General features: G+C 39.4%; 1 protein-coding gene across 2 annotated transcripts in view; it reads left to right on the plus strand.

Annotated features, from left to right (window-relative positions):
- The first annotated feature begins 1,370 nt into the window (after positions 1-1,370).
- KATNA1 (katanin catalytic subunit A1) overlaps positions 1,371-12,113 on the plus strand; it is a 35,806-nt gene continuing 25,063 nt past the window's right edge. For both annotated transcript variants that reach the window (XM_060029808.1, XM_060029810.1), the window contains exons 1-3: positions 1,371-1,499; positions 7,336-7,510; positions 8,871-9,028. In XM_060029808.1, the coding sequence (XP_059885791.1) occupies positions 7,349-7,510; positions 8,871-9,028 (320 nt within the window). In that variant the 5' untranslated portion in view covers positions 1,371-1,499; positions 7,336-7,348. The remainder of the gene's footprint in view (positions 1,500-7,335; positions 7,511-8,870; positions 9,029-12,113) is intronic.

Here is a 12,113-nt window from a genome sequence, read left to right on the forward strand (position 1 = left end):
AACATTTCCATCACCTCAAAACATTTCCTCATGCCTTCTTGCAGTCTAGTCCTTCACCTCACTTCTCCCAGCCCCCAATCCAGCCTCAGGCAAACACTGACCACCTTTCTGTTACTGCAGACTACTTTTGCCTGTTCTAGAGTTTCATATAAATGGAGTCATGTAATATGCATTCATTATATGCCCTTTGAGAAGTTTTTAGACTATAAATTGCCTTTATAATTCAACATACCTTTTCACTCATATAAAAAATGAAGGTTGATTCAGTCTAACTAGGGTAATTAACCTGTACCTCCCTGAATTGTTTTTTCATTTCAAAAAGCTATACTAATTATACTTTCCTATACGAATTATACTTTACATTACAATAGAGTTCAAATCCATCATAGCGAAACTATTATTTTCTACTTAGTTGAGAATTTCACAAGACTTTAAGCTTCATGAAACATTCTATTTTGTTGACCACTGTTTACCCAATGCCTACAATGCTGTCTGGCATGTATTAGTTGCTCAGTAAACATCTGTGGACTGAATGGATGTATTTCCCTTGAATTGCCTTTATATAAGTCTGTGTTAAATTAATGGGATGTTTTAAAATCAGAATTTTAATTACCATGCATTCGTAGAGGATAACGTGTCTTAAGTCCCTCTATGCCACCTTAGGTGGAAGTAGAGGATGGAGATCCTGGAGGAAGCATGACCACTAGTACTGTCGAGTAGGTATGTTTCTGTACATCGTGGAACATAATTTTGTTGTCTGGTTGCATTAATACGTTGACCAAAAAAATCAAGAATATAAAATTCCACCATCATTGTGTCCGAATACCTTTGTTTACCCATTCTCTATTTTATTCATGTTATGTCGTGACAAGCGCCTCAGCCAAATTCTGAGTATTTGGTTCTAGAACAGGATTTGTCACAAACGAATTGTTTGACCCTTGACACTCACCTGTAAAATAGACACTCTGACCTCCTAACCTCTGAAGAGAGTGATGAAAATCAAGCGGGAGGAAAAGTGAGGAAGCACCGCGAAAAACATATTGAGGAACACGAGACGGTAGCTCTAGTTTGGGTCATTACTACCCGCCCCTGCCCAGTCCGCGCGGGAGGCTGTGGCGCGGGACTGCGCAGGCGCTCCCCGTCGGCCCCACCCCACCTTCGTCGGCCCCGCCCCACTTCTGTCGACCCCGCCCAACCGGCGCCAGGCGCGCGCACGCCGCCCGGCGTCCTCGCTCCCGGGGCGTAGCCCAGCTTGCGCCGGAGTCACCGAGGTTCCCCTCAACGCCGGAAGTGACCCTGGCGGGTTTGCCTTCAAATTCTCGGAGAGTGGAAGCAGCGCCCCGAGACTGGTGACCAGGCAGTGCTGGGTCCGTGAGCACAAAACAGGGTGGTTGGGACAGGACAGGGCAGGGCCGTCCTTCATCGCTGCCCGGTGCCCCGCTCGGCCCTCCCGCTCCGCCTGCCGCTGGGCGGTTTCCCGAGGAGCCTCGGAGACACAGGTGAGTGTTGGCTCTCTAGGTCTCCTGGGAATCCCCGACCCACGTGGCCGGGTCGGCGAGGGATTCGGGAGCCTGTGATGCGATCCCGCTGCGCATTCTGCTGTGAACTTGCCGGTGCCTGCGCCGAGGTCCTAGGTTCTTGCTGTTGTCGCTGACACCTGTGGCTCGGATGACGGTTCCCCCTACCGGAGGAGTCTTGTCCGGCCGGAGACTTCTGAGGGCTCCTGCCGATCCCACTCTAGGCCTGTCTCCTTAGAGAAGTCTCCGGCCGAGACAACCTGTTTTTATTTCCTCGCGTTTTTGACGGGTCCTCTCCCGAATTCGTCCACGCCCCCGCCCGAAACCCTCTACCCTAAAAAAAACACCAAAAGCCTTGACTTTGGGGATGCAGCTTCCTTTCTTATGTTTTGTTAGGTAGGTGTGCTATTGTTGAGGATGTTCTTTCTTATTTAGTTTATTCTGGAGCCGGGCGTCCTCTGGGAGGCTATGGCCCTTTTTGTTTATAGAGTCGGTACCTTTTACAAAACGTACCCCTCGAAACTTTGTTTCATACTGTATATTATGCGGTGATGAAGTTAGCGATGAACGTGGGTCCTTAATGCTTTGCAGTGGATAGTCTCAGGCCCTTATTTACTCAAAAATAATTTTCTCTTTTAACTGCGAAGTGCCATTTTTATATCAGTTACTAACATTTATATCAGTTACTAACATAGCTCCTCTCTTGAAAGCACTCATTTGTCTTCCTCTTTGAAATCAGACCTTTAGATACTGCTGAGGACATTCCTAACGTTTTAGAATGTGTGCGATAAATCTTTGCCCCATAGTCACAATGCTAGAACACCAAGGTATTGAAAGATTCTTGTGATGTTCATACAGGCCTAAATATCTCAGTGTGCAGCCTTATTTTCTTTTCCAAAGGAGATGGTTTTTGTAATCATTGAGTTCTCACACAAAGAAATAGTGGCAAAACTCTTTGTCTTGTATTAGTATTAATAACTTGTGACTTGTTTCATATCTTAAAAAAAAAAAAGGCAGTGCCAATCGACTTTCCAGCATTCTTAGACTATGAAAAGTTATATAAAGCTCCTTTATGGCATTGGTTATTCAAGACCTTTTTACATTTTATAGATTCAGTATTAGGCATATTATATAGTCTACAACGGATTCTGCATCTTATTTTGAAACTGGTATCACAATTCTGACAAATACTAAGGATTAGAGAATCTTGTAGAATTTACTGTATTAAAAACAATGTTGAATTTCTGTTTACAACAATGGTTCTGGATTGTTTGTTTTTTAGCTGTTTGACTGCCTAAAAAGATACTCTTTGTGGACCACACAGCATCACATTAAGTTTGCTAGAAATTTTGCTGTAATATTGAGTTTTTAGTGTTTAAAAAATTTTGACTGTTATTTGAATTAAAATTTCATGTTGCATCTTACTTAGTTTAAATAAATGAATTTAGTCATTAAGATAAATACTCAGTACACTTAAGCAAAAGGGTGGTTCTGATAGGAAGGATCATGTAAAGGAAAAGCTTGCTGTGAGATAAAGCATGCATCACCTATGCTTATGTTTATTTTTCTCTTTAATAATCTCTTTAAAAACCAACAGTGTGTTTTTGGACAGTCTCAGTTTTTATAATTTTATAATCTCATTTTCTATTAATTGAACCAACAGGTAGTGTTTACAGTTCACTGTGGTTAAACTTTGGTCTACAGACTTTTCTTCACATATATTCATTTCTTCAAGTACTGCCAGATATTGTGTCAGGTAGACCCAAATTCTGTCTTCCTAAAGTGTAATTTTGGCAATGATAAGGATATATTCTTGAAAATTGAAGAATCTCATAAATTTACAGTGTTGACCTTCATTTGAGAAGAAGAATGTGTGATACTAAGAATAGGAAAATTTGTTTTTTGTCTAACATTTATTCATTGCATGGTATTTTGATACATTTTCAGTAAACACATCATTTCTTTGATAACCAAGAATTTTTCAGGTCATTTTTAATGTGGCCTTGGATTGACTTTACATTTGTTTGTTAGAAAATGTCGATTCATTGGCTCCTCAGGAATTTTATCTGACTAGAAAGAAGTATCCATAACACGGAACCTTCAGAGAAGGCCTGGAGTGACTTCTGTGAATTTTGGAACATTGAGCCCTGGCCCTCAGAAATACAAAGGGACAACCTATATATAAGTAACAATTTAGATTTTTTTTTTTTTAGTTGGGGAAAGGGAAGAAAGATCTGGAGGGAGCCTGTTAAGGAAAAGAGAGAGAGAAGGAAGAGACGTTGGAGTCTTGCTATCTGTGCTTATCCAGATCAGCGATATACTGCCAGCAGCCAGCTCCAGCTGTACCCTTATAACATTATTGCTCAGACTAGGCGTCACTGTAGGGCATATATAGCTTCAGAGCAAAAGCAGTCGCACAGTTCTGGTAGGGGTGATTTGAGGATCAAGTAGTGTGAGAGTGCTGAGGGTCAGAAACTGGACAAAAGTAAGAAATCTTAGTAGTTAGACAAAACCTGACAGTATTCATTCATTCGAAGATTTACTGAGTATCTGCTGTGTGAAAGGAAGCATGGTTCTAGATGCTGGGGATATATCCATAAAATAGCAGAGAGCCATGGTCCCTGACCACAGAGCTCTTATTAAGATGGAATATTATGGGCTTCCCTGGTGGCACAGTGGTTGAGAGTCCGCCTGCCGATGCAGGGGACACGGGTTCGTGCCCCGACCCGGGAAGATCCCACATGCCGCGGAACGGCTGGGCCCGTGAGCCATGGCCGCTGAGCCTGCGCGTCCAGGGCCTGTGCTCCACAACGGGAGAGGCCACAACAGTAAGAGGCCCGTGTACAGCAAAAAAAAAAAAAAAAAGATGGAATATTATCAGTGGTCATACTTTTCAGTCACGGGATTTTTTTTGCTTTTCTTTTGGACCCCAGATGCTCAGTCTTGAATTACTTATAGACCTTAGTTCTTAGCTGTATTGCTTCATGACAAATTACCAGAAAACTTAATGGCTTAAAACAATAAACATTCATTGTCTCACGGTTTCTTTGGTCAGGCTCTGGGCATAACTTGGCTAGGTGCTTCTGATTCAGGGTCTTGCACAGGCTATAGTCAAGGTATCAATCAGGGCTGCATTTATCTCAAGGGTCAGCTGAGGGAGGATCCAACTTCCTGCCTCCCTGACATGGTTGTTGGCAGGATTCAGTTCCTCTGGTCTGTTGGACTGGGGGCCTCAGTTCCTCACTGGCTGTTGCCCTTGGGCCTCCATCAGTTCTTTGCCATGTGAGCCTCTGCACTGGGCAACTCACAACATGGTAGCTGGTTTTCCCTTAGAGTAGTCCAACGAGAGAGCAAAAGATAGTAAGCAAGGTGGAAGTCCCAGTCTAATCTCAGAAATGATGTTCCATTATTTTTGTATATTCTGTTTGTTACAAGCTCACATTCAAGGGGAGATGATTACATAAGGGTATGGACACTAGGAAGCAGAGGTCATTGAGGGCCACCTTACAGGGTCTCTGTGATTATTGATGGATATAAGGCCCTTCTTTTGTTGTATTTATTTTTGGTTACTCCCCTACCCTCCATCCTCTTTCTTCATTCATATTTCCCTATCTCACCCTCCACAGACACTGTAATATATTTAATATATGTTCTTCGGTGTGTATGTGTCCTTTAAAAAAAAAAGAGTGTTTTATTCACCATATATATTGGGTTGGCCAAAAAGTTCGTACAGTTTCCATGACATCTTATGGAAAAACTTTTTGGCCAGCCCAATAAATATAGCATAATTTTAAGTTTATAAAATGATCTTGGCACTTAGACCTTGTTCTATGTCTAAGTATTTTTTACACCTAACCCTGTATTTTGATGATCTATCCATGTTGCTATTTGCATATTTTGTTCATTGCTTCCATCTGCTACGTAGTATTCCATAGGGTGCATCCACCATATTTCCTTATCTATTTTCTTAGCAGGGAATAGATAGATTACCTCCAGCTATTGATTTCTCAAACAGTTCTGTCATTAACATCCAAAAACAAGTCCCTTTGTGGATCTGTGTGAAATTTCCTCTGGAATATTTACAGAAAAGTAGGGTTGCAGGGTCGTAGGATATATGCATACAGAATTTCTCTAAGTACTGCCAGATTGCTCTCCAAAATGATTATACCAGTTTCTGCCCACACATTGTATGTGAGAATGTCCTTTTTCCCAAATAATTGCCAATACTTAGTATTATTGGATTTATTAATTTTTTTAATCTGGTAAATGTAAAAGGAGTCTCTCATTGCATTCTTCTATTACTAGTATCTGTACTTGTAACCATTTGGGATTTCCCTTCCATGAATTACGCTTTATGCCGTTCTGTGCTACCCATTTTTTAAAAATTTTATTTATTTATGTGTTGGGTCTTCGTTTCTGTGCGAGAGCTTTCTCCAGTTGCGGCAAGTGGGGGCCACTCTTCATCGTGGTGCGCGGGGCCTCTCACTATCATGGCCTCTCATTGCGGAGCACAGCCTCCAGACGCATAGGCTTAGTAATTGTGGCTCACGGGCCTAGTTGCTCCGCGGCATGTGGGATCTTCCCAGACCAGGGCTCGAACCTGTGTCCCCTGCATTGGCAGGCAGATTCTCAACCACTGCACCACCAGGGAAGCCCGCTACCCATTTTTGTATGATTTTGTATGAAGTTCTTTTGTCCGTTAGTGTGAGGAATTACAAGGATGGATTTTCTCAACTTAGATTATAATTGCATTCCTGTGTTGGTCATGGAGAGAGAGAGAGAGAGAGAGAGAGAGAGAGAGAGTATGCGCGCTGATACATTGTTAGTTAGCTAATCGTTTTTTTCTTTTTTTTAGTTAGCTAATCTTTTATTTAAGATTACCACATCATGTTCATAAGTGAAATAGACTTTTTATTGCTGTTAATTAGTTTTGAAATTGAGGCGATTCTCACCTCATAAAAAGTTGATCAGTTTTCCCCTTGTTTTCTGGGCCAATTTTTATGTAATTGGAATTAGCTTCTGTCTAGAGGGTAGGTAAAAACCCACCTATAAAAACCCCATATCCGTATATCCACATCCTACTAAGTACAAAGACTATGCTTAGTTCTTGTATATGGAAAGTTTCAGGGAAGATGCATTCAGCATTTATTGAAGACCTACTCTTTGCCAAGTACTATGGTAGGGACTCTAAATAGCCATTTATTCCTTCTAGTGCAACTCTTGGAAATAGTTACTATCCCAATTACGGATTTAAAAACTAAGGCTCATTAAAGTTAAGGGGCTTGACAAAGGTGGCAGAATTACAGTTCCAACCAAGATTCTTCTAACCTCAAAACACGTGTGTTTTCTGCTGTGTCACAGTGTCCTCCAAAAAATGATCTAACATTCTACATTTGTTCTGCAGATGTTCAATAAGACTTGTATGTCACGCACTGAAGTTACCATCTCAGACCTTTCCTCTGTAAATCCTGCTCTAAAAGAACTTAGAGATTCAAGGTAGACAAGTGCCTTGAGATGAAGGCCCCAGTAAAGTGCCAGGGGACTTTAGAAGGGGGAGGGCTTATTTTGAACTGGGAAGTTCAGAAGGTTGACATACTGGGAGAATTGCCATCTGAGTGGGGTTTTGACACATAGGTAGGGTTTGACTGTGGGAACCTGAGAAATTTCTTTGAAGGAGTGGAAATTAGCATGAACAAATGTATAGAGATGGAAAGTACATTGTGAGTGTCTTCAGGGATCCTTGGAAAGTATACTTTTAAAAAACTCTTTGTAGTACTTATTTTTAAGAGGTAATATTAAATGTTTCTTTCTTTTTTAGCTTATAATTGAGCATGAGTCTTCTTATGATTAGTGAGAATGTAAAATTGGCCCGTGAATATGCATTGCTGGGAAATTATGACTCTGCAGTGGTCTATTATCAGGGAGTTCTTGATCAAATGAACAAGTATCTATACTCAGTCAAAGATACATACCTCCAGCAGAAATGGCAACAGGTAAGAAACATGACTGATGTTTGTTTTAATAGTTTAAAATACTCAGATGTAAATAGGTAGTGCTTTTGCAGCTTTACGTTAAGAGTGTATAATTTATTACATGGATTTGTATATAATGTTTCTTAAAACTTGATTATTATATTAGTCCATATTCGCCATCATCAGTATGATGAGTTCTCAGTTATTCTAATTTTTGGAATCTAATAGTAATGGTTTTGGCATTTTTTTCTAGATCGCATTTTTACCTGGTAAAATTAGAATTGACTTTATTAAGCCATTATTGAAACTGCAGATGACACCTGAATCTCACAAGTACCATATTCTCTATAGAACATCATAAAGCAGACCATACTTGCATCCCACTTGAGGAACTTCAGTCACTGAGGACCAGTAGAAGTTTATAGGTAGAAACTATAAACAGGTCCAGTTGAATATGGCATTTATAATAGGGTTCAACAATGTCACAGGAGAGAAATATTATAGAAATTAATAGTCTTTTTGTGCTGGTCTTTTAGGTAGAGTATTATCCCTCAGATTCTACTAAACTGCTTTTTTCATAGTATTCCATATTTGTCCTAAATTTCTTTAAAAGAGAGAAATACTCTACTTCTTTGAACTTAACCTCTTTCCTTAAGTCTGCCTCTGCGTATTTTACATTAGAAGGGGAAAACACTTTATTTCATAAAGAGTCTTAAATTTGTCACTGAAAGACTTCTAAGACCTTTTGTTCTTAGGCCAGCAGCTTTTACTTAAAAAGTCTGAGCTTTTTTATAAGGATATTTAAATCATTTAGTTTTAAAACCAAATATTACTAACTTCATTTCAGTGTTTCATGTATGTGTGTGTGTGTGTGTGTATAGTTTTAAAATTGAGTCAAGGCTGCTTTTAAAAAAAATATATTGGTTGTGTGTGGATTGAGCCATTTATCCTCTGAAGCTTTATTTTTCAAACTGTGGGATGCAGTTATGAAATTAGTGGATTCTGATCAGCATTTTTAAAGTCAATTAAGTAGCATAAGAACCATCAAAGCGCAACTTGCAAAAGTATTGTTTTTGCCAAACTTTGAAGTTACAGCTAACTTTTAAATTTGTTATGCATTTTGAATAAGAACCATAAGTCAGTCATGATGGCTTCATTAGCCAGGATACTTAATTCATTTTATCAGAATTAATTTTGCAATTAGAAATAAAGAATTCATGAACCATTATTAAAATTTCAACAGAATATTTTGGTATGGTTTCCTGGATATCTGATGTCAAAATGGAGGCTTCTGACATCTTTAATAAATGGCCCAACTTAATCTTGGCAGTGATTTATTAGTTATAGAAATTTAAAGCGCCATATTCTCCTTTGAAATCAGGTTTGGCAGGAAATAAATGTGGAAGCTAAACACGTTAAGGATATCATGAAAACACTAGAAAGCTTTAAACTAGACAGCACTCCATTAAAAGCTGCACAGCATGAGCTTCCAGCATCCGAGGGAGAAGTCTGGTCCCTGCCTGTGCCTGTTGAACGAAGGTAAGTGGAGACCCTTTAAGAAACACACTGGCACGGAAAACTGATAGCATTGGTTCTACCTAGGAAGAGAACTGGGGACTGAGAGACGGGAATGGGAGAGGGTTTTTTACTGAATACCTTTTGTAACTCTTAAATTGTACATCATGTAACTCTGCCTCATTTCAGTAAGTTAAATTTAGGTAGACATAGACCAAAAATATGCTTTTGTGAATGAGCTTAAAGTAGTGGAGGCACTGTTATCTTATGGAAGGAACATGGGGATGGAGATTGAAATATCTGGGCTCTAGGTCTGTATCATTATTTGTAGCTCTGGGAAAATCATGTAACCTTTCTAGAGCTCAGCTTTTTGTTATGTAAAGTGAGGGAATTAGACTAAAACAGTGGTTCTCAAAAAGCTATCACAGAATACTGCTATTTATCAAGCTATACTGCTGCTAAAATTTAAAAATGGGCTTTTTAGTTCACAGAAAAAAAGAAAAGATAAAATGTTCTCAATTATAGGTTTTTTTCTTTGGTATTTTTATCCCCAGTTTCCTCTTACCTGGTGCCAGCAAATGAACAATTAGTGAAAGTTGATATTTACTGAAATGCAAAAGAGCCAATTATGCTTAGTTCCACTGCATATTTTTTAACTGACGAGTGTGCAAGTGGGTGTCATTTATCTATTTTACTCACATAATAGATTTCCTAGTTTATATTGTGGGTTTAAATACATTAGTGTAAAATAGCATTGTACAAAAAACACCGACTTTCAGGTTCTTTGTCCCTTAACCAGTTTGAGAACCTTGCATTAAAACGTTGCTCAGGTGTTTTTCAGGTGTTTAAGATTCTATCATTATAACTGTTAATTCTCAATTGTATTTTATGATAGGTGCTAGATATTGAGTGCTCACGGAGTTCTGAGCACTAATATGGGACACATGTGTTATTTTATTTATTTCTTACAATAAGCCTTCCAAATAAGTCATATTTTTTCTGTGTTTCAGGTAAGATAGCTGAGGTAGAGGGAAGTTAAGTAACTTTTTCCAGTTATCACAGAGGTAATAACTGGTGGAGCTAGGATTCGAATCCAGATGTGTTTGATTACAAGGCTGGCACTCTGCCATACCAGTCATTCCCAAACTCTAGCATACATAAAGATCTCCTGGGATACTCATTCAGAATGTGGATGCTGGGGCTTCACTCCCAGAGAATCTGGTGTAATAGCAGGTGGAGCCCAGAAGTCTTCAGGTGATTCTGATACAGGTGGTCAATGGATCACACTTCGAGAAGTACCATACCAAAGTGTTCCCCCTCCAGTTTAAAATTAACTGATGGATATTGATTGTTTCTTAGCCACTTTGATTTTCTTCAGCTCCAGATAAAAGTACTAATGTTCTATTATTGACTCTGATACCTTCTGAATATTTACTAAATTTTACCCTTACTCTAAGTACTTTTATGTATATTTTCTGTTTTATTTTAGAATTCACTAAAAATTTAAAAAAAAGTACAGCAATAGGCTCATTAAAGAAAAATAGGAAAATGCATAAAAGTAGGGGGGAGATCATAGAGTCATCCTAGTGCAACTTCTAGTCTTTTATGCATTGTTTATTTCATAGTTGTAGTTGTGCTATATCCATAATATAGAACCTTGTACCCTGTTTTTTTAAAAAAATCCTAAAAGTAGACAACAGTTATCATACACTTACCAAATACTGTGTTAATTGCTTTACATATATTACATATATTACTTAATTCTCAAAACAGTCTTAGAAGGTAGGTACTAAACTTGTAGCCCCAATTTCTGATAAGGACACTTAAGCTTAGATAGGTTAAGTAATTTGCTCTTCATATTGTATACGTTGATAATTTATAAGCCATCTTAGACCTTATTCTCTGCTACTTTTAAAGGGTTGTTTGCTACTCTTTTGAGGGATATAACCTACGTAGTTAATCATGCTCTTATTCATTGTTTCCTCTTTTTTTTTTTTAATTTTATTTATTTTTGGCCACGTTGGATCTTCATTGCTGCACACAGGCTTTCTCTAGTTGCGGCGTGTGGACTTCTCATTACGGTGTTTCTGTTGTTGTGGAGAACGGGCCCTAGGGCACGCGGGCTCAGTAGTTGTGGCGCACAGGCCTAGTTGCTCCGCGGCATGTGGGATCTTCCCAGACCAGAGATCACACCTGTGTCCCCTGCATTGGCAGGCGGATTCTTAACCACTGCGCCACCAGGGAAGTCCTCCCCTTTTTTGTTGTTATAAATAAAGTGAATATTTTTCCACATTTATGATCACTTTTTCTTAATTTCAAAAGTAGAACTAATAATAGATGAGTCAAGTTGTGTTTTTATTTTATTTTACCTATGAATATGTCTTACTCCTACTTTCTTTTTTTTCCCTCCTTCTGGAGAATCATCATTTGGCCCTTGTATTAGTCTACTCTGGCTGCCATAACAAAATACCACAGACTGGGTGGCTTAAGCAACAGGAACTTGTGTCCTCACATGGCAGAGGGAACAGCAAGCTTTCTGGTGTCTCTTAATAAGGATACTAATTCTGAGATCGGCCCCACCCTTTTGATCTTATTTACCTTTTTTTTTCTTTTTTTTTTTTTTTTTTTGCGGTACACGGGCCTCTCACTGTTGTGGCCTCTCCCATTGCGGAGCACAGGCTCCGTACACGCAGGCTCAGCGGCCGTGGCTCACGGGCCCAGCCACTCCACGGTATGTGGGATCTTCCCGGACCGGGGCACGAACCCACGTCCCCTGCATTGGGAGGCAGACTCTCAACCACTGCGCCACCAGGGAAGCCCCTTATTTACCTTTAATTACTTCCTTACTTCAAATGATCACATTGGGGTTTAGGAATTCAACATAATGAATTTTGGAGGGGTACAAACATTCAGTCTATAACAGCCCTGTAACTCCTTTATCAATTACTGGTAAGAACTTTCCAATGAATAGATGTGCCCAGTGATTATTCAGTTGATTTCAAATTTAATGAACTGTTTGGTTGCCACAATCTAATATGTGGAGGCAGGAGGCTTCTCTCTTAGGGGTAATGGAAAGTTGAGTTAAGTGAGTCTTTCCTCTTGAAAAGTC

Source organism: Delphinus delphis, chromosome 14, assembly GCF_949987515.2.
Source record: "Delphinus delphis chromosome 14, mDelDel1.2, whole genome shotgun sequence".
Lineage (NCBI taxonomy): Eukaryota > Metazoa > Chordata > Mammalia > Artiodactyla > Delphinidae > Delphinus > Delphinus delphis.